General features: G+C 43.3%; 1 protein-coding gene across 13 annotated transcripts in view; it reads right to left on the bottom strand.

Moving 5' to 3' along the window:
- LOC122553234 (N-heparan sulfate sulfotransferase 4-like) overlaps nucleotides 1-23,809 on the bottom strand; it is an 889,310-nt gene that overhangs the window by 94,964 nt on the left and 770,537 nt on the right. For all 13 annotated transcript variants that reach the window (XM_087985585.1, XM_087985673.1, XM_087985675.1 and 10 more), the window contains one exon: nucleotides 11,752-11,880. In XM_087985585.1, coding sequence (XP_087841711.1) covers nucleotides 11,752-11,880 — 129 coding nt within the window. The remainder of the gene's footprint in view (nucleotides 1-11,751; nucleotides 11,881-23,809) is intronic.

Raw genomic sequence — 23,809 nt, 5'->3', positions numbered from 1 at the left:
TTTTACCCAGCAGTCATTGCTGATTGAATTGCCATACACTGCTATTGATGAGATTGAATTGGATTCACTGGATCAAAAGCTAAAGAATGTACTGGATAAATTTGACCTCCAGTAACAGTAAATTGCAGCTTAACTGGTTCTGAAACCTGGTTCAGGCCTATCTCTTGTATTCTGGGATTTTGTTCATGCAAAATCTTACACAACCATTAATGCACACAGATTCCCAAAGCAGCTTAGACAGCATTTTTGGAAGGATGTCCTTCACACTTACTCATTGTCCTCATAGACAACAAGACATTGAATTTTAAATGTAGCATCCTAATTAAAGAAGCAAAATTTCAAAAGTTATCAATATGGATGAAACTTGAAAAGAAATTAACACATTGATTGCAGATTAAAAATATCTCTACATATGGGGGGAGTCTTTCTGCTTCATGACTTTCATTCGAGATCTAACTTTCACTTTCTTGCCTTGCCAGTGTCTTTCTCTCTCTTAAGGGATAAATTTCCTCCTGCTGTGTAAATGAGCCAGCACTTATTAAGCTGTTATGCTGTCTCTAGTTGCATCATAAAATCTGATATTTTTCAGCAATGCTGAAACAACAATGTGAGATTAGATTAGATTCCCTACAGTGTGGAAACAGGCCCTTCAGGCCAACCAGTCCACACCGACCCTCCGAAGAGTAACCCACCCAGACCCATTTCCCTCTGACTAATGCACCTAACACTACGGGCAATTTAGCATGGCCAATTCACATAAACTGCACATTTTTGGACTGTGGGAGGAAACCGGAGCACCCGGAGGAAACCCATGCAGACACGGGGAGAATGTGCAAACTCCACACAGCCACCCAAGGCTGGAATCGAACCTGGGACCCTGGTGCTTTGAGGCAGCAGTGCTAACCACTGAGCCACCGTGCCGCCCGTGATTGGATCCAAAAACAGAAATTGCTGGAGAAACTCAGCATGTCTGGCAAAGTTGGTGGAATGAAAGCAGAGTTAATGTTACAAGACCAGACACCACCTTCAAAATTGATGGTAGCGAGGAAAAGATAGTTTCTATGCTGAAGACAGGGGGATGGGAATAAGAGGCACTTTTATAATGTAGGCAACACAACTATTAATTTGTACACATTATGGTCCAACAAACAGTAATGTGATAATGACCAGATAATCTGTTCTTTGGTGATGTTGCTTGAGGCTTACACATTGTCAGATCATCAGGGAGAACTACCTTGCTCTACTTTGACGATGGAGTTGGAATCTTTTAAATCTACATATAATGAGCAGATGTGAAATGACACTTTAACCCATAACCTTCTGTCTCAGCGGTGAGTGTGCTACAAACTGAGCCAAGATTGATACAAATATATTCCATCATTAAAGCATAGAGACTGTGAATAACTGTCCAATTAATGTCCTACACTCTTACAACATCTATTCAGTGTTTAACGCAGTAATTAACTTATTTTAGGAGCAAATTACTGCAAACGCTGAAATCTGTACTGAAAACAGAAACTGCTGGAAATCACAGTGGGTCAGGTCACATCAGCAGAGAGAGGGCTTAACGTTTTGAATCTAGAGCTCTGGTGAAGAGTCATCTCAAACCAATACGTTAGCATGTCTCTCTCCACAAATGCTGTTTAACCTATTTTGTTTTGTTCAACTAGAGAATTAACATTATTTTCATAAACCCCTCCCAAAAAATGTTGGAGAATGTATGTGATCATCTGATAATTGCCAGATCTTGAAATAAAAATTAATCAGTTTTCCATCTCACTTTGCCCTGAGTAAGCATCAGTCACTCTGTGAATATTTAATTTGTGACTTCATTTAGGATTGGTGAGGTTTCACTAACAGCACAGAGTCTTTTTACATGAATTGTGAAACTTGGCTTACATGCATATTAGTCCAACCCCCATATTCCCTACTTTGCTACAAGGCTACATTTCCACTCTGCTGGAGGAACAGACCTCGCATTCGCATCGGCCCTACAATAACTTTCATGTTCTTGTAGCTTTTTCTCTAGCTTACACTTTGTCCATGAAAATGTTGTGCAAGACAAGTCTACTGGGTTAGTCTGTAAAAGGGTCATTAGATCTAACAATGCCAAAGATGCCAGAAAAAGTTATTTTCTATTTTCACAGAGCATTTCCTTTCGGCTGTTTTGTGTTCTGTATACTGATTTGTGCACTCTGGCTAACAATAACTACACTTACTGGCAATTGTTTCATAGAGTATTCTTATTTGCAGTCTCAGTAACTTGCAGAAACATAGAAATTAGCGGAATGGTAGTGGAATTAAATGAAATGATTTAGATAAGAAAGAAGAGCTGACTGAGTATCTGTTTGACTAAGTGGTGGTACTATCACCTTGGAGTCAGTAGTATGAGAATTCAATCTTTAATCTAAGACACATGAGCCTGCAATCTAGTTGACAATTTAGAGCAGGAGTGTTTTTTTCTGGACAAAGTATTTTTCCTATCTGGGTAGATGTAAAGGTTCCCTTATTGATGATTTGCAGAAGAGTGGAATGCTTTCCAAGAGTCCTTGTCAAAAAGTTATCCCTTAATCAATATTTCCAAAGGTTGTTCATCTCATTTTTTTTCTTGAGGTCATTCCACCCGAAACGTTAACTCTGATTTCTCTCCACAGATGCTGCCAGACCTGCAGAGTTTTTTTCAGCAATTTCTGATTTTGTTCATCTCATTGTTTAACAACACCCTGAGGTTTGCATTTCATCACTCAAGGCTACTTCAAACAAAATCAGAAATTGCTGGAGAATCACAGCAGGTCTAGCAGCATCTGTGGGAAGAAAGCAGAGTCAACGTTTCGGGTTCCTTGACCCCTTTTCGGAACTGATTGCAGGGAAAAAGTGATGTATATGCAACAGTGGGGTAAGACGGGGGGTTAAAGGAGTGAACAACTGGTGGAGGTGGAACCCAGAGAGACACAGAACAGCAATTGGGCAGACAAGGGAATCGATAATGGGAGACAAGAGGGAGGCAATGGGCTAGTGGTATTATTTATTAATCCAGAGCCCTTGTAATGTTCTGGGCACCTGGGTTTGAATCCTGTCATGGCAGATGGTGGCATTTAAATTTGATAAAAAATATCTGGTATCAAGACTCTAAGGGTGACAGTGAAAGAAACATTGTCGAATGTTGGAAAAACCCATCTGGTTTACTAACGTCCTTTAGGGAAGGAAACTGCCATCTTTAGCTGGTCTAGCCTATATATGACTCCAGGCCCAGTGCAATGTAGTTGACATTTAACTGCCCTAAGGACACTGTGGGATGGGGAATAAATACTGACATGGTCAGTGACCCCCACATTTGGTGAATGAATATGAAAGAAAAAAGATGAGTGGGGAGGAAGAAAATAATAAAGACCACGAGTAAGAGAAAATGGCTTGGTTGAAATGAAAGCAGCCCATGGGGTGACAAGGTATGGAGTGTGGGGATGGGTAAAGGACAGGTTCTATAAGTAGCAAACTAATTCGAAGGACTACTTCAAAAGTCATTCTCGACTGTGAAGTGACTTGGAACATACTGGGGTCACAAAAGGAACTTCAGAGGAAACTCAATTATCCCAATACCAATTATCTGAAAATTGGATTATCCGAAAGAGATCTCGAAGTCCCGAAGGAAACATTACATCAAAGATGCGTTTCCAACAGTGTTTGCGTCTTTTGATTAAACAAGCGCTGTCTCCAAATGACTGACTTTCTGCCCTCTCTCTCTCTCCCCACATTTTCCCTGGAGTTCTACAGAATGGTGTACCCTAAATCCTTCTTCCCCAGAGAATCTCTCCAACATTGTCCTGAATAGGACAAAGGTGGAACCTGGCAAAACGTTGTGGTAAAAAGGTGTGTGTGTGCGCAATTTGGAGACTTACCCCACACAGGCAACTGCAGCAGTGTGGTTGTTGGTGTCCAGTCCAGCTGCCCCGGAGAGGGGCGAGTGTCTATGGGGTTGTGGGGCGATATTAGACGAGATTGGGGGTGGGGCGATGTTGCACTGGGTTGGAGGCGGGGGCAGTGTTGGATGGGTTTGGGGGCAGGGACAGTGTTGGATGGGGTTGTGGTTGTGGGGATTATTGGGGGCAGGAGGGACGGTGTTGCACAGGAGCAGCGGACGGGGTCGGTGTTGGGAGCAGGGACCGGGTTGCCCGGGGTTGGTGGGGTGGCGGTGTTGAATGGAGGGTGGGGGGCAGTGTTGCACGGGGTTGGTGCGAGGGGGTGTTGTGGTCGGGGGGGGCCGTGTTGTGGGCGGGGGGTGTTGTTGAATGGATTTGTGGGCGGGGACTTGCGCACTGTGTGCTGCTGCAATCTCCTGAACGGGAGCAGACTTTAAAAGCGCCGAGCCCCAGAGGAAAAGCATTTAATCAATTAACCAAATAATCGATTATCCGAACGAAATAGTGCCCGCCCATCAAGTTTGGATAATCGAGGTTCCCCTGTATTTAGATGAAACTCCCTTCTGTCTGAACGGAAGGTAGAAATAGATGTTATTACATCAATGAACAACGTTGACAGCTGTTACTACTCAAGACCAACATAGAGTCATAGAGACGTACAGCATGGAAACAGACCCTTCGGTCCAACCCGTCCATGCCGATCAGCTATCCCAGGAGCTCCCTCTTGTAGTTGCGGATGTTACAATGGTCCCATTTTTTTAGCTTCTTTCCCACTGAATAGCACAGCATAGCTGCTCAATACAATCACACCACTACAAAACACAATAATTGTCCTGTGCCCAACCTGAAGCCTTTTCTCCGTCTCACTAAGAAATCACATTATGTTACAATAGTTTGACTTGTGAAGACATTGGAATATACAAAGGCGATTAGGCTTTCAATTGCTCATTGTAGGTTGAATGTAGTCCCTGTTTGATATGCAATAATAGAATGGCTGGATCACTTGATTGTTTTGACACACTCGACCAGTGAATCCGATAGACATTTTGTGCCAAGCAAGTTGGAATTATTTACCTAGCACAGTGGATAATTCAGCATTCTTACCTTGCCAAGTATCTTACAGTATGATATTTTTTCCATATCTACTTCTGGTGATTGTGTTATATCAGTAAGCTAACCATTAATGGTGAAAGCAACAAGAAAATCATTTATTGTGCACTCGGAGGAAAACATTCCAAGATGTTTTAGAGCACCATTATCAAACAAAATTTTGATACAAAACCAAATAAGCAGATGTAAGAGATGATCAAAAACTTTGTCAAGGAGGAAGGTTGTAAGATGCATCTCAAAGGAGGCTGGGGTGGGGGAGGGGTAGTGAGTTAGGAATCAGGGGCTCCAGAAATGTGAAGGCATGGAGATGAATGCCCTAGCAAGAGGCTAGAATTGAAAAATCCAAAAACTTCAGAAGGTGTGGGGTGGGAGGAGATTAAATGAGATCAAGCAGGCATTTGCAAACAGAAATAAGAATCTTTAAATTGAAGTGTGCCTCAATCTAAAGCAAGTCTCGGAGCATGGTCAACAGGACACAGTGTGAATTAAAACATGAGCTGCAATGTTTGGCAAGCTTATGGGAGCCAGCCAGGAATGTGCACGCTTTGTTGTAGTAAAGGAATGGATGAAAGTTTCAGCAGCATATGAGTTGAGTGGGTCAGAGATAGGCAATGATATAGAGATGGAAGCAGAGCCCCTCTGTGACAGCATGAGTAGATCATTAGAAACTCACCTTGGGGTCAAGAGCAATGAAAGGCTGTAAAAAAAATGGGCTGGAGAATTTACATGGAAGGAATGATTAAGGACAATAAGGCAGTAAATTCAGAGATTTGGGCAGCACGGTGACTCAGTGGTTAGCACTGCTGCCTGACAGTATCAGGAACCCGGGTTCGATTCCAGCCTCGGGCGACTGTGTGGAGTTTGCACATTCTCCTCAAGTATGCGTGGGTTTCCTCCAAGTGCTTCTATTTCCTCCCACAGTCTATAGATGTGCAGGTTAGGTGAATTGGCCATGCTAAGTTGCCCATAGTGTTCAGTGATGTGTAGGTTTAGTGTGTTAGTCAGGGGTAAATGTAGAATAATAGGGGTACGGATCTGGATTGGATACTGTTCAGAGGGTCATTCAGAGGGACGTGTTGGGTCAGAGGATCATTCAGAGGGATGTGTTGGGCCAAAGGGCCTGTTTCACACTGTAGGGATTCTATGATTCTAAATTCAGAGAAGTGAGAAAATGATACATAGAGATGGCTGTCACCAAGGTCAGAATTACTCACAGTAGAGGTTGAAGGAGGAAAGCAGTGAAGATATCGGTCTCTGAAACATTGACAATAATACCTGGTTGGGGGATAGCAGAGAATGAGGAAGCCAAAATAAGTCAGTGAGGACAAGGGCCGATACATGAACAAGAATGAAGCAAATATAGAGGCATCAGAGGTTTGGACGGCTGAATGAAGAGTGGAAGGTGTGGGGGCCAGTCAAGAGAGTATCACTATCATGTCTAGATGTAACAAAAGAAAGGATAAGAGTTTCAGGCTGAAACAGGACTAAAGATGGGCAATGAGCGATGGTGTCAGGGGATCAGCATAGGACCAAAAAAGAGGATGATGAGAAGGTGAACATTCCAGGTCAACCTAAGCTGGTGGCCATTCAGCAAGTTGGAATTTGAGGAGGGAGGTGGAGTCTCTCAAAGTGGTCCAATACAATGGCTTTAATCTCCCCATTGTCAAACAGGAGTAAACTTCAGCTCACCCAGGACCGGGCAAAGAGAGGAGTGGTGTCAGAAGAGGTATAGTCAGTCTGCACATCATTCACCTGGAACCTGAAGTGATATTTTCATGTGGCATCTGGTCTGTTTGTGGATGAGAAAATATTGGCATCAAGGATATATCCTTGAGGAACCCCAAAGACGATGGTGCAGTGACAGGAAGAGAAGCCACATGGAAAAGTTGGGAGGTCATGTTGCAGCTGTACAAGATATTGGTTAGGCCACTTTTGGAATATTGCGTGCAATTCTGGTCTCCTACCTATTGGAAGGACGTTGTGAAACTTGAAGGGGTTCAGAAAAGATTTAAGGATATTGCCAGGGTTGGAGGTTTGAGCTATAGGGAGAGGTTGAATAGGCTGGGCCTGTTTTTCCTGGAGCGTCGGAGGCTGAAGGGTTACCTTCTAGAGGTTTATAAAATCATGAAGGGCATGCATAGGATAAATAGCCAAGGTCTTTTCCCTGGGGTGGGGGAGTCCAGAACTAGAGGGCATAGGTTTAGAGTTAGAGGGGAAAGATATGAAAGAGACCTAAGGGGCAACTTTTTCACGCAGAGAGTAGTGGATGTATGGAATGAGCTGGCAGAGGAAGTGGTGGAGGCTGAGACAATTACAACATTTAAAAGGCATCTGGATGGATATATGAATAGGAAGGGTTTGGAGGGATATGGGCCAGGGGCTGGCAGGTGGGACTAGATTGGGTTGGGATATCTGGTCGGCATGGATGGGTTGGACCGGAGGGTCTGTTTCTGTGTTGTACATCTCTATGACTCCATAATTAAACTCACTTGATGAAGTTCTAACTGAGCATACGCCACCTAGTGACAGACATATGTCAATGCAAGGAAAACTACCTGAATTGATCAATGTCTGCCACTAGGTGGAGCTCAGGCCTTCATGAAAGGGCAGAATGTCAGAAAAGGCCACTTTAAAGGGTAAGAAAAGAGGGTGGGAATGAGAGACAAGAGATGGGGATGTTGAAAGGGGACTGAGGGCAGAGACAGGGACAACTGGAGGAAGGCTGGAAGACTGAATGTGGGAATGCAAGCATGCAGAGAGGGCTTTGAGAGCAGACAGGCCATTCTAGAGGTCTATGACAGTCCAAAAAAATGAGATTCACAACATTTAGTGATATTAGGTATATCATTAGTTATATTAACATAATTGTATTAATATTATTAATATTAATAATTGTCAATAAATTAAAAAAAATTAATCACAACTACCTGGTAAAGGAGCAGCACTCTGAAAGCTAGTGCTTCCAAATAAACCTGTTGGACTATAACCTGGTGTTGTGTGATTTTAAACTTTGTACACCCCAGTACAACACCGGCATCTCCAAATCATGACAAATAAGTAATGTGGCATATGAATTTCAGTATTGCTGTGATGCTAGGCATGTAGGCCATAGATCCCAAAGGCTAGTCCACTTGTGGACAGCAATAACACTGAAGCACTTTGCACTTATTTCAACTTAACAAAATAGATAACAATCGTTCTTTAATTTGTTACTCAGGGCAATGTTTTGACCGGAGCCATCCTGCATGGTTTACATTAAAAGAAACTTGGTGATTAATTGCCACTCATCATGTGGCTGGTGCATTCTCCATGGAAGGGCCCCTATCGATCAGAGTCCACACGTCAACCTGTGAATACTTTTCTCATCCAGTACAATGTGATGTTCTTTTGTGCATTGTCTCACCATAGCAGGTTGAACATGGGCAAGGAAACAGTGGCTGATCACCAGGCACCTCAACCACACCCCCTCAAAAGACTGGGCTGATGAAAGAGCACTGCTTCAACCTGATCTCCCTTGGAAGAATCATTGACTGTACAGAATGCCAATTGGTTGGAGGGTGTCATTGTTAATTATGACTCAGCAGTAGCACAACTGACCAAGCTGGAGTTCTAAAAGTACATATTGCTAGAAACATACATCACCTCATTCTCACCAACCTGCCTGTAACACTGCATATGCCCATGACAGCATCAGCGGGAGTATTTGTGGAGACGCCATCCATTGTGTGGTATTATCACTGTGCTCCATGAAATACATTTGGAACATATCTACCAACTTAAGATGGTATATCATGAGCAATAATGAGCCGTCAGCAGCAGTAGAATCATACGCCATAACAATCTACCATCTCAAGGCCTGGTGCCTGTCCCCCACTCCACCTTTACCATGATGCCTGGTTCAGTGAAGAGTGCAAGAGGCTATGCCAGGAGCAGCATCAGGCATGCCTAAAATTGAGATGTCAAGCTGGTGAAGCTACCAAACAGGAATTCCAAACAGCATACTAGCAAATGAAAGACAGGGCTAAGTGACTCCAAACTACTTGGTCAGATCTGAGCTCTGCAGTCTTGTCACCACCCAGTCATGAATGAGGATACCTAAACAACTCACTGGAGGAGGAAATTCCATAAATATCTCCATTCTTAATGATGGAAGAACCCAACGCATCAGTACAAAAGGCAAGGCTGAAGCATTTGTAATAATCTTCAGCCAAAAGTGCTGAGCAGATGTTCTATCTCGGCACCTCCCAGTGGTTCCCCAACATCACAATGCCAGTTTTCAGCCAATTTCATTTACATCATGTGATATCAAGAACCGGCTGAAGGCTGGATACTACGTAGGCTAGGAGCCTGATAACAGTCATAGAGTCATAAAGTCATAGAGATGTTAAAGATGTCTGCTCCAGAACTTGCTGTTCCTCTTGCTCTTCCAGTACAGTTACAGTCGGCAGCAACCCAACAATGTGGAAAATTGCCCAGGTATGTCCTGTACACAAAAACACAGGACAAATCCAATGCAGCCATTACTGTCCCATCAGTTTACTCTTGATAATCAGTAAAGTGACGGACGGTATTATCAATGGTGCTATCAAACAGCACCTGCACAGCCATAACCTGCTCAGTGACATCCAGTATGGGTTCCACCAGGGCCACTCAGCTCCTGACCTTATTACAGCCTTGGTTCAAGCAGGGACAAAAGAACTGAATTCCAGAGGTGGGGTGAGAGTCACAGCTCCTGACATCAAGGTGGCATTCGACTTAGTGTGGCATCAAGGAGCCCTAGCAAAACTGGAATCAATGGGTAACAGGGAGCAAACTCTCCATTTGTTTGATTTATACCTGGCACATAAGAAGTTGGTTGTGGTTTTTGGAGGTCAGCCATTTCAACTCAAGGAGTCTCTGAAGGAGTTGCTGAGGATAGTGTCCTCGGCCTAACCATCTTCATCTGCTTCAATGACCTTCCTTTTATCATAAGGTCAAAAGTGGGATGTTCGCCGATGATTGCACAATGTTGAGCACCATTCATGACTCCTCAGATGCTGGAGCAGTCAATGTTCAAATGCAGTGAGATCTGGACCATGTCCAGACTTAGTCTGATAAGTGACAGTAACATTTGAGCTATACAAATGCCAGGCAAGGCCATCTCCAATAAGATGCAATCTAACCATTGCTCCTTGACTTCAATGGCATGATCACTGGTGAATCGCCCAGTATCAACATCCTGGGGGTACTATTAATTAGAAACTGAACTGAACTAACCATATAAAGGAATTACGAGAGGCTTAGAGAGTGCAGAAAGCTTTTCCATTGCTGTGGAAATGAATGAACAGGGGCATAAGGAAGGTAAGGGACAGGATGTTAAGAAGGTGTGTGAAGAAACTTTTTTTTCACCCAGAGGATGGTGGCAAGCTGGAATGCAGTGCCAGTAAGGGTGGTAAAGACAAAAACCCTCATCATATTTAAGAGGTTTTTTGATGGACACTTGTGATGCCATTGGCTGTGTACTGGAAAGTGGGATTACAATAGCCAGGTCATTGTTGCTGATTGGCAGAGACTGGTTGGGCTGAAGGCTATTTTCCTGTAATGTTGGTCTCTACAATGCTATAAATACTTTGGCTGTGAGAGCAGGTTAGAGGCTAAAAATTCTGTGGAGAGTAACTCCCTTGCTGATTCCAAAAGCCTGTCTACCATCTACAAGGCAGAAGTCAGAAGTTTGATGGAATACTCTCCACTTGCCTGGATGGGTGCAGCTCCAATAACTGTCAAGAAGCTTGACACTATCGAGGACAAAGAAGCCGACAAGCATTCACTCTGTCCATCAATGATGCTCAGGAGCAGTGTGTAGCATCTACAAGTTGCAGGCAGAAATTCAACAGCACCCTCCAAATCCATGCCTACTACCATCTAGATGGAGAACGACAACAGATACATGGGAACACCACCACCTGCAAGTTCCCTTCTGAGCTACTCATTATCCTGACTTGAAAACATATCGCCGTTCCTTCACCGGGTCAAACCTAATGTCTCAATCTCTAACTGCATTGTGGGTTGACCCTACAGCAAATGGAGGGCAATGATTCAAGAATGCAGCTCATCACCATCTTCTCAAGGCTAACCACATTTGGACAATAAACGTTGACCCAGCCAATGAAGCCCACAACCCATGAATGGATGCAAAATGCTGTATGGCTCTATGGGAAAAGCAGAACTAATTGGATATGTCAAAGAGGTAAGAGTAACTGATTTTTCCCCTTCTTATGTTGTCTGTTTCTATAATTACTTTAATGCTGTGGCAAGGCTGGTAACCTGAATGGAGAAATATAGCAATGCAATTTGCAAGCAAGAGGAAAGGAAGTGAAAGGTGGAGCTCGGGCAATGTTATTCAAGGTCAGGGACTTCCAGACTGTTTTTCTCCTCGAGGAATGGCATTTGATTTGGAATATTTGAAAATGAGAGAGAGACGTGGCTGCGGTGGTGGTTATAGTGAGCAGTACCTCAGGAGAGGAAAGGTTTTGCAATATCTGCTGGTGTTGGAGACAGAAAGGAACACCATTTGATCTGCTTTCTAACTGGTATCATTTTGAGAGGCAAACTCATGGAGAAGCTAAGTTTTGATGGTGAGGACGAACAGAAGAGAAACTTGAGAAAGGTGAGCATTGAGGGTTGCAGGCAATTTTGAGGGAAAACCAAGGTTCTCTTTGCTATGACAGATAATATGAAAACTTACTGGATTGAGAAGAACAGTGAGAAAAAGTTCTCCTCCTCTGATGCTCTTGTCCAGTTCTCTGGGGCCTCCAGGGTACTCCTTGTAGAATATGGTATGGGTGAAAAGGCCACAGGTTTGCCGTGGAAGTACCTGAGGAAGAAAATAATAGAAAAGATATATTTGACCAGATTTTCCTCAAAACCATGTCTTACACAAAGCAGAATAAATTGGAGGAAAGTAGATAATGGATGACAGAATTCAATTTAAAAAGGTCTTTGGAAAGCAGTTGGAAAGGTCAAGTAATCATTTTGCTTTTTAACAATCTTTACCTACTTCTGGAGCTGCTCAGGAAATAACATTTTCTCATGTTTGGTCTTCTATAGATAAATGCTGAGAGGTTTTGGTACAATTTCGCTCATTATATGCAAATAAGATTGCACCATTTTTATTGTAACACAAAGAACTGCTGGTGATGTTTTGCTGACACCAGCTTCTGACTGGATGTTAAATCAGATGGGAAAAAGCACTCAAATCAAGTTCCTTTGCATTAACCAATTGGATCAGCTGCAAAAGAACTGAAGAACTGTGGGGGCTGGAAATCAGAAACAAAAACAGAAATTGCTGGATAAACTCAGCAGGTCTGGCAGCATCTGTGGACAGAAAACAGTTAACATTTCGGGTTCAGTGACCTCTCTTCAGAGCTATCAGCTGCAATATTTGCACTTTTGATGTAGATTCCAAGTCAACCTAATATGAGAAATTTTCTGCATGAATAACTCTTCAGGCTGAAATTCCAAAATGCAACTTTGCAGGGTAATTGTGCTGACTCTGAATTGTGCTGAGATACAGTCCCACAACTATTCACTATCCCATTCGTTTCCACTAACTGAACACTGCTTTTATACAGTGAGGTGTTATGATCTAGAATGCTCTATTTGGAAGGACGGGGAAAAGGAGATTCAATAACAGTCTTCAAACCTTGAAATAAATATCTTTAAAAGGTAAAGCTTTTGCAGGATTCCGTGAAAGAAGCATTGAAATGGGATTGCGGAGCTGGCAGAGGTGCCCTGGGCTGAATGGCGTTGGATTTTATGTGGCAGCAGTGTGAGCTTACAGCGATATGCAGCACAGAAACAGCCCCTTCAGTCCAACTCACCATTTTCCAGCACTTGGCCCATATCCCTCTAAACCTTTCCTGTTCGTATACCCATCCAGATGCCTTGTTGGAATTGTACCTCCTCCACCACTTCCTCTGGCAGTTCAATCCACATAAGCACTACCCTCAGCATGAAAAAGTTGCCCTTTGTCCCCTTTTAAATCTTTCCTCTCTCACCTTAAATATATATCTTCTAATTTTGGACTCACCTACACTGGAGCAAAGGCCTGGACTATTCACCATATCCACGCCCTCATGATTTTATAAATTTCTATAAGGTCACCCCTCAGCCTCCGACACTCCATGGAAAACAGCTCCAGCCTATTCAGCCTCTCCCTGTAGCTCAATCCCTCCAACCCTGGCAACATCCACATAAAGGTTTGGGCTGACTACTCAGTGGGCCCAGAGACTTGGGCAGACCACACCCACTAGATATAACAACATCACATCTGTCAGTAGAGGAGCATGGAATCAAGTCCCACATGTGGATGTGGACAGTGAGAACAGGCAGGCTAGTCAAACATGGTGGCGTTAAAACCAAATGATACCCTCTTCACAAATAAAGGTAAGTAACTGTGGATGCTGGAAATCTGAAACAATCACAGAGAATACTGGAGAAACTCAGCAGCATCTATGGAGAGAGAAAGAGTTTTGAGTCTGGTAATGACCCTTCTTCAGAACAGAAAGGTTCTTCTGTCAAGGCAGCTGAAACTGTAGATTTTTAATACAAACATTAGAGATCAGAAATGTAACTCAGTTATTACATGCTTTCTTACAGAAAAGCAATTTGTGTTTAGCACGCTGATTTTTAGGAATCTATTAGGCATGCTAAACAAGGTATAGTCACGGAAAAGTAATCACGAGCCTTGATGTGTGGCTGATTTTCTCTCTCTTTAACTTAAGGACACCTGCAGGCTATTGTCTTGCTCATTGCTTCAGCATAAACTGCAGATCGAACACATGTCGTTAACTGGTCTGCATGTCTGGCTCCCACAGTGCAAAGACGATTTACTAATTGACCTTTTGAGCTAACTAGTTCCCACTTTTACAAAAGTCATGTGCAGTTTGAAAGAAAAAATGGTCATGCTCAGAGATTTTGGTACCCAATTATCTAACTGACAGTTGCTTAAATAGGAATTAACTGTTAAACTCTTCATTCTAAGCAGAAAGATATTTCTTAGTGACAGAAGCACTGTATATATATATATGATATGATATGATTTAAAAGTATTAGAGTTAATAAAGTAACAAATAGAATGTTACTACGTTTGAATATCTAAAGCTGAATCTCACTCCAAATTATTTTACAATATGCAATCAAACTTTCACAGAAAATGTGGTACTTATTTTTGAATGTACAAAATTAACTCCAAGTTGAATCAGCAATACGGAAACAGACTTCTATGAGAAAGATAACGGAGTTATAGAGTCATACAGCATGGAAACAGACCCTTCAGTCCAATCAGTACATGCTGAACGTAGTCCCAAACTAAACTAATCCCAACTGCCTGCTCCTGGCTCACATCCCTCCAAACCTTTCTCATTCATGGTATAAACTGAGTTGACAATACACTGTGTGTGCACTTCACCGAATTCGTGAAGACCAATTTCACCTCTTGAACCTTTAAATAATAGCTGAAAATGTGTTGCTGGAAAAGCGCAGGTCAGGCAGCATCCAGGGAACAGGAGAATCGATGTTTCGGGCATAAGCCCTTCTTCAGGAATTCCTGAAGTAGGGCTTATGCCCAAAACGTCGATTCTCCTGTTCCCTGGATGCTGCCTGACCTGCTGCGCTTTTCCAGCAACACATTTTCAGCTCTGATCTCCAGCATCTGCAGACCTCACTTTCACCTTTAAATAATACCCAGATCCATTTAAATTGCCACAAACCACTCTGGTGATGATCTGCTTTGTCAAGATGTTTAAAAACCAATGAAATTGCCTTGTTTTCCCCCACTGCTAGAATTTCATCTTCCCAACCATGATCACAAGCCAAGTTGAAATACAGAGGTCAACTATTTCAAAAAATGAAATCTACAAATACAAGCGTTGCCAAAAGGGATATTTACTTTATTCTCCTTTTACACACTGAGCACTGGAGTACCACATTTATGTGGTATGTGCTGGTGTGTGCAATAACATAAATGGATATCTACGGGCAGCACTAAATTTCACACTCAGGAAAATTTTATCCAGTCAATGGGTGAGTTACATACAACTTTGTGGACTGACAGCATTCACCAATTTGACACTTACTTTGTGTCATTAGCCCTGACTCATTCCATTTTGATATTATTACAGGATAGAAGGGGGTTATTTGTCCCATTCAGTCTGCGCTGGCCTTTCGAGCCAGCAATTTACCTTACATTACTCACTTACCTTTTCCCTGTAACCCCATAAATTTCTCTCTTTAGATAATGATTCAACTTCCTTACAAATGCATCCAATCACCCAGCCATTCAAAACCCAAGCAGTTCATTGCAGATCTGAACCTCTTGCTGAGTTTAAAAGTTTTTGCTCATCTTTTCATTGTTTCTTTCACTAGTTACGTTAACTCTGTCCCCTCTCTTTTGAATCCTTCAATCCTTTCAATAGGAAACATTTTCTCTCTGTCTGCTCTGTCTTGTCCCCTTATGGCTTTGAATACATGTGTAATATTTCTTCTCAACCTTTTCTTGTCCAATGAGAACAATCCCAGCTTCTCCAATCTACCTAAGTAGCTTACGCTCTTCATGTCCAAAGCCCTTCTCATAATCTTCTTGCTAATTTCTTCACATTCTTCCTAAATTGTAGTGACCAAGACTGGGGACAATACTCAAGGTGCCAACCTTAAACATACTCTTCTTTATTGATCCCTGAGTTAAATACACTGATGATGCTTTCATTTTAGCACTGTGCACAATGTCCAACTGACTCTAGGACTGTTACAGAAATCTTCTTTTTCATGAGCTTGGATAAAAACATTGAAATATGGAAGCCAAGTTTAAACCAAACTGAATTCTGCAAAGAGGTGGAGGAGTGGCATTGCTAATCAGGGATAGTATCACAGCTACAGAAAGGGAAGTCATCAAGGAGGGTTTGTCTACAGAGTCAGTATGGGTGGAAGTCAGAAACAGGAAAGTCACTTTCTTGGGAAGTTTCTGCAGACCACCCAATATCAACAGAGACATGGAGGAGCAGATTGGGAGGCAGATTTTGGAAAGATGCAGAAGTAACAGGGTTGTTACAGTGACTTTATTGATATTGATTGGAACCTCCTTAGTTCAAATAGTTTGGATGGAGCAGTTTTTGTCAGGTGTGTCTAGGAAGGGTTCCTGACTCAATATGTAGATAGGTTGATTAGAGGGGAGGCCATATTGAATTTTGTGCTTGGCAACGAATCAGGCCAGGTGTTAGATCTCTCGGTGAGAGAACATTTCGGTGACAGTGATCACAACTTCCTGACCTTTACTATAGTGATGGAGAGGGATGGGTACAGATGGTATGGGCAAGTATCTAATTTGGGGAGAGGGAATTACAATGCTATTAGGCAGGAACTGGGGCACTTAAATTGGGAACAGATGTTTTCAAGGAAATGCACAACAGAAATGTGGAGGTTGTTTAGGAGCACTTGCTGATAGTGCTGGACTGGTTTTCCCACTGATGCAAGGAAGGGTAAAGGAACCTTGGATAACAAGGGATGTGGAATGTCTCATCAAGAGAAAGAAGGAAGCTTACTTAAGGTTGAGGATGCAAGGATTAGAGAGGTCTCTAGAGGGTTACAAGGTAGCCAGGAAGGAACTAAAGAGTGGACTTAGGAGACCAAGAAGGGGGGCATGAAAAAGCTTTAGTTTGTAGGATTAAGGAAAACCCATCGCATTCTACACTTATGTGAGGAACAAGAGGATGGCCAGAGTGATGGTAGGGCCGACCAGGGATAGTGGAGGGAACTTGTGCCTGGAGTCAGAGGAGTTAGGGGAGGTCCTTAATGAATACTTTGCTTCAGTATTCATGACTGAGAGGACCTTGACATTTCTGAGGACAGCGTGAAACAGAATGATATGCGTGAACAGGTTGATATTAAGAAGGAAGATCTGTTGACAATTTTGAAAATCATAAGGAGAGATATGTACCCTGGACCAGACAGGATATACCATATAGGTTAGTACAGGAAGTGAGAGAAGAGATTGCTGCGCCTTTGGCGATGATCTTTGCATCCTCACTGTCCACTGGAAGAGTGCCAGGTGATTGGAGGTTGGCAAATGTTATTCCCTTGTTCGAGAAAGGAAATACAGATAATCCTGGGAATTACACACCAGTCAGTCTCACCTCTGTGATGGGTAAAGTATTGGAGAGGATTCTGAGAGACAGGATTTACGATTACTTGGAAAACCATAGTTTGATTAGAGATAGTCAGCACGGCTTTGTGAGGGGCAGCTCAGGCCTCAAAAACCTTACTGAATTCTTTGTGGATGTGATAAAACATGCTGATGCTGGTAGAACAGTGGATTGTGGTGTACATGGATTTTAGCAAGACATTTGTTAAGGTTCCCCATGGTAGGGTCATTCATAAAGTAAGGTGGCATGGGATACAGGGAAATCTGGCTGTCTGGTTACAGAATTGGCTGGCACATAGAAGTCAGTGGGTGGTAGTAGATGGAAAGTATTCAGTCTGGAGCTCGGTGACCAGTGGTGTTCCACAGGGATTGGTTCTGGGACCTCGGCTCTTTGTGATTTTTATAAATGACTTGGGTGAGGAAGTGGAAGGGTGGATTAGTAAGTTTGTCATTGATGTGAAGGTTTCAGGATCTGCACTCATTCATTTGACCTTCCCGTCTCATCCTGGGCTGGTTCTGGTCTTCGGGTTGTCTCACTGAGGTGGGCTCTCTGGGTTTGGTCAGTCCATGGACACGAGATACGAGGAGCTGGAGATGCAGTGCAACTCACTGCCAGTCAAAGGTGCTCACTGGAGGCGCTGTTGAAGAAGGTGCAAAAAGCAGGCAGAGCTGGGGCTCCAAGTTGCCCCGTTATCGCCCTCTTTGTGCCTTTCTCAAAGATTCTTTCAAGTCACAGCCATGAGATAACTTAAGGTTTTATCAATATCTAAAAAGAAGTGACATCTCTGCTCAGACAGTGCATTAAAGATGTAAGGTTAGAGTCTGTCTGTATCCCAACCTGGAGTCAAACTGATTCTATTTCCAAAGTAGGAATTTATAAAATGTCACATTGATTGGCTGCCTATAGATGGTGTGCTTTTTGAACAAAACAGAATGTATCTGCAAATGCAAATTCACCCCATAGTTTTATAAATGTGTGCGTGAGAAAGAGAGGTAATATGCAAGTGTGTGGGGTGGGGGTGGGATGCGGGGAGAGAGAGAAACAGAGATTGTGTATGTGTTTGTAGGAGAGACAGAGAGTGTGTGTGTGTTCACACACGCATGTGAGAAGGTGTGTGAGTGTATGGTGTGGTGGGGTCACCTGTAGTGTGACATGAACCCAAGATCCAAGTTGAGGCTGTTCTCATGGGTACCAAACTTGGCTATCAGCCTCTGCTCAGCAACTCTTCGTTGTTGCATTTCCCGAAGTTTGCCTTGGAGAACATTCACCTGAAGATCCGAGGCCAAATGTCATTGATCACTGAAGTGATCCCCCAATGGGAGGGAACATCCCAGCCTGGTGATTGTTGCGCAGTGTTCATTCATCCATTGTCATAACATCTGCATGGTCTCGCCAACATGAAGAATATGGCGTAGTGTGTCTGCTTCTGGGAAGTACTGGATGAGAAATGGTACCCATTAGTCATATCCTGTGTCTGTCTCCCAAGTACGTCATTACAGTTTCTCGCTGTGGCATGGCGGAACTGGCAATTAATGAGTTGAGAATCGGAGCCTGTCCTTATGAGGTGTCCTTCATAAGTGTAGCAACATGAAGTTATCTGAAGGCTTGCAGAGGAGTGAGGTGCTGAGGCATGGTATAGAGGAATCATATATTGGCGAAACCATGCAGACGCTATGACAATGGATGAATAGACACTGTGGAACATTCGCCAGACATGGATGCTCCCTCTCAGTGGGGGACCACTTCAATGGTCAGGGACATTCAGCTTCAAGTGACTGTCCTCCAAAGCGGACTTTGGGATACATAACAACACAGAGTTACCAAACAGAGGCTGATAGCCAAGTTCAGTACCCATGAGGATGGCCACATCGGGACCTTGGGCTCATGTCACACAATAGGTGACCCCACTATACACATACATGCACACACACTCCACCACACTTGTGCTCGCACTCTATCAAGCACGCACACATGGTCACACATACGCACTCACACCGTCTCTCCCACCCGCGCTCGCACACACACACACACACAAACACACACACAAACACACATAAATATATGTGGTGAATTTGCAGATTTGTGTTTGCAGATACATTCCATTTTGTTCAAAAAATGCACAATTTTTAGGCAGTCAATCTGACATTTTATAAATTGCTGTTTTGGAAATAGAACTAGTCTGAGTGCAGGTGGGGATACAGACAGATTGTAACCTCACACATTTACTGCATTGTCTGAGCTGAGATGTCGCTTTTTTTAAAGATATTGATAAAACCTTAAGTTATCTCGGGGCTTTGACTTGAAAGACATTCTGGGATTTACATATTTCAATCGAAACCTAGATCCCCATTCTATGTGATTAAAGACTTAACAGCAAACCTAGGTATGTTCAATACATCACATCAGTTGTATGATGGTTTGATCTTTTACTATAAAATCTGTGTCCTCTGATTCTGCCTCACTAGTTACCTGACAAAAGAACAGCGCTCAGAAGCTTGTACTTTCAAATAAGTCTGTTGGACTGTAACTTGGTGTTGTGTGTTTTTGTTTATATTTCCAATGTAATTAGTCCTGATTTATTGCTGATATAATTCTAATTGATAACTGACGCAAAATTCCAATGCAGAGATGTACAGCATGGAAACAGACCCTTCAGTCCAACCCGTCCATGTCGACCAGATATCCCAACCCAATCTAGTCCCACCTGCCAGCACCCAGCCCATATCCCTCTAAACCCTTCCTATTAATATACCCAACCAAATGCCTCTTAAATGTTGCAATTGTACCAGCCTCCATCACTTCCTCTGGCAGCTCATTCCATACACGCACCACCCTCTGCGTGAAAAAGTTGCCCCGTAGGTCTCTTTTATATCTTTCCCCTCTCACCCTAAACCTATGCCCTCTAGTTCTGGACTCCCTGATCCCAGGGAAAAGACTTTGCCTATTTATCCTATCCATGTCCCTCATAATTTTGTAAACCTCTATAAGGTCACCCCTCAGCCTCCGACGCTCCAGGGAAAACAGCTCCAGACTGTTCAGCCTCTCCCTATAGCTCAAATCCTCCAACCCTGGCAACACCCTTGTAAATCATTTCTGAACCCTTTCAAGTTTCACAACATCTTTCCAATAAGAAGGAGACCAGAATTGCATGCAATATTCCAACAGTGGCCTAACCAATGTCCTATACAGCCGCAACATGACCTCCCAACTCCTGTACTCAGTACTCTGACCAATAAAGGAAAGCATACCAAGCGCCTTCTTCACTATCCTATCTACCTGCGACTCCACTTTCAAGGAGGTATGAACCTGCACTCCAAGGTCTCTTTGTTCAGCAACACTCCCTAGGACCTTACCATTAAGTGTATAAGTCCTGCTAAGATTTGCTTTCCCAAAATGCAGCACCTCGCATTTATCTGAATTAAACTCCATCTGCCACTTCTCAGCCCATTGGCACATCTGGTCCAGATCCTGTTGTAATCTGAGGTAACCCACTTCACTGTCCACTACACCTCCAATTTTGGTATTATCTGCAAACTTACTAACTGTACCTCTTATGCTTGCATCCAAATCATTTTTGTAAATGACAAAAAGAAGATTTTAGCAGGACTTATACACTTAATGGCATTGTCCTAGGAAGTGTTGCTGAACAAAGAGACCTTGGAGTGCAGGTTCATAGCTCCTTGAAAGTGGAGTCGCAGGTAGATAGGATAGTGAAGGTGGTGTTTGGTATCCTTTCCTTTGTTGGTCAGAGTATTGAGTACAGGAGTTGGGAGGTCATGTTGCGGCTGTACAGGACATTGGTTAGGCCACTGTTGGAATGTTGCGTGCAATTCTGGTCTCCTTCCTATCGGAAAGATGTTGTGAAACTTGAAAGGGTTCAGAAAAGATTTACAAGGATGTTGCCATGGTTGGAGGATCTGAGCTACAGGGAGAGGCTGAACAGGCTGGGGCTGTTTTCCCCGGAGCGTCAGGGGCTGAGGGGTGACCTTATAGAGGCTTACAAAATTATGACGGGCATGGATAGGATAAAGAGGCAAAGTCTTTTCCCTGGGGTCGGAGAGTCCAGAAATAGAGGGCATATGTTTAGGGTGAGAGGGGAAAGATATAAAAGAGACCTAAGGGGCAACACGTAAGAGAATGGTACACGTATGTAATGAGCTGCCAGAGGAAGTGATGGAGGCTGGTACAATTGCAACATTTAAGAGGCATTTGGATGGGTATATGAATAGGAAGGGTTTGGAGGGATATGGGCCGGGTGCTGGCAGGTGGGTCTAGATTGGGTTGGAATATCTGGTCGGCATGGACGGGTTGGACCGAAGGGTCTGCTTCCATGCTGTATGACTCTATGACTCTATGAGCCAGCACCGATTCTTGTGGCACTCCACTGGTCACAGGCCTCCAGTCTGAAAAACAACCCTCCACCACCACCTTCTGTGTTCTACCTTTGAGCCAGTTCTGTATCCAGATGGCTAGTTCTCCCTGTATTCTATGAGATCTAATCTTGCTAATCAGTCTCCCATGGGGAACCTTGTCGAACGCCTTACTGAAGTCCGTATAGATCACATCAATCCTCTTTGTTACTTCTTCAAAACACTCAATCAAGTTTGTGAGACATGATTTCCCACGCACAAAGCCATGTTGACTATCCCTAATTAGTCCTTGCTTTTCCAAATACACATACATCCTGACCCTCAGGATTCCCTCCAACAACTTGCCCACCACGGAGGTCAGGCTCACCGGTCTACAGTTCTCTGTCTTGTCTTTACAGCCCTTCTTAAACAGTGGTACAACGTTTGCCAACCTCCAGTCTTCTGGCACCTCACCTGTGACTATCGATGATATATATATCTCAGAAAGAGGCCCAGCAATCACTTCTCTGGCTTCCCACAGAGTTCTCGGGTACACCTGATCAGGTCCTGGGGATTTATCCACCTTTACCCATTTCAAGACATCCAGCACTTCCTCCTCTGTAATCTGGACATTTTGCAAGGTGTCACCAACTATTTCCCTACAGTCCATATCTTCCATATCCTTTTCCACAGTAAATACTGATGCAAAATATTCATTTAGCATCTCCCCCATTTTCTGTGGCTTCACACAAAGGCCGCCTTGCTGATCTTGAGGGGCCTTATTCTCTCCCTAGTTATCCTTTTGTCCTTAATATATTTGTAAATACCCTTTGGATTCGCCTTAATTCTATTTGTCAAAGCTATCCCATGTCCCCTTTTTACCCTCCTGATTTCCCTCTTAAGTATACTCCTACTTCCTTTATACTCTTCTAAGGATTCACTCGATCTATCCTGTCTATACCTGACATATGCTTCCTTCTTTTTCTTAACCAAACCGTCAATTTCTTTAGCCATCCAGCATTCCCTATACCTATCAGCCTTTCCTTTCACCCTGACAGAAATATACTTTCTCTGGATTCACGTTATCTCATTTCTGAAGGCTTCCCATTTTCCAGCTGTCCCTTTACATCTACCCCCAATCAGCTTTCAAAAGTTCTTGTCTAATACCATCAAAATTGGCCTTTCTGCAATTTAGAACTTCAACTTTTAGATCTGGTCTATCCTTTTCCATCACTATTTTAAAACGAATAGATTTATGGTCGCTGGCCCCAAAGTGCTCCCCCACTGACACCTCAGTCACCTGCCCTGCCTTATTTCCCAAGTGTAGGTCAAGTTTTGCACCTTCTCTAGTAGGTACATCCACATACTGAATCAGAAAATTGTCTTGTAGGCACTTACGAAATTCCTCTCCATCTGAACCTTTAACACTATGGCAGTCCCAGTCGATGGTTGGAAAGTTAAAATCCCCTACCATAACTACCCTATTATTCTTACAGATAGCTGAGATCTCCTTACAAGTTTGTTTCTCAATTTCCCTCTGACTATTGGGGAGTCTATAATACAATCCCAATAAGGTGATCATCTCTTTCTTATTTCTCAGTTCCAACCAAATAACTTCCCTGGATGTATTTCCGGGAATATCCTCCCTCAGCACAGCTGTAATGCTATCCCTTATCAAAAATGCCACTCCCCCTCCTCTCTTGCCTCCCTTTCTATCCTTCCAGTGGCATTTGTATCCTGAAACATTAAGTTGTCAGTCCTGCCCATCCCTGAGCCATGTTTCTGTAATTGCTATGATAGCCCAGTCCCATGTTCCTAACCATGCTCTGAGTTCATCTGCCTTCCCTGTTAGGCCCCTTGCATTGTTCTTAACTGTACCAGTCTCAGATTGATGATCTCTTTCCTCACTATCTCCCTGGGTCCCCCCCCCCCCCCCCCCCACCCCACCACCTAACTAGTTTAAATCCTCCCAAGCAGTTCTAGCAAATTTCCCTGCCAGTATATTGGTCCCCTTCCAATTTAGGTGCAATCCGTCCTTCTTGTACAGGTCACTTCTTCCCCAAAAGAGATTCCAATGATCCAAAAATGTGAATTCTTCTCCCATACACCAGCTCCTCAGCCATGCATTCATCTGCTCAATCCTCCTATTCCTGCCCTCACTAGCTTGTAGCACTGGGAGTAATCCAGATATTACTACCCTTGAGGATCTCCTTTTTAAATTTCTGCCTAACTCAACCTTTTCCCTTCCTATATTGTT

Source organism: Chiloscyllium plagiosum, unplaced genomic scaffold, assembly GCF_037043375.1.
Source record: "Chiloscyllium plagiosum isolate Xiang-an unplaced genomic scaffold, Cpla_swu_hap1 HiC_scaffold_1, whole genome shotgun sequence".
NCBI lineage: Eukaryota > Metazoa > Chordata > Chondrichthyes > Orectolobiformes > Hemiscylliidae > Chiloscyllium > Chiloscyllium plagiosum.
This window is presented reverse-complemented; position numbering and strand designations above follow the sequence as displayed.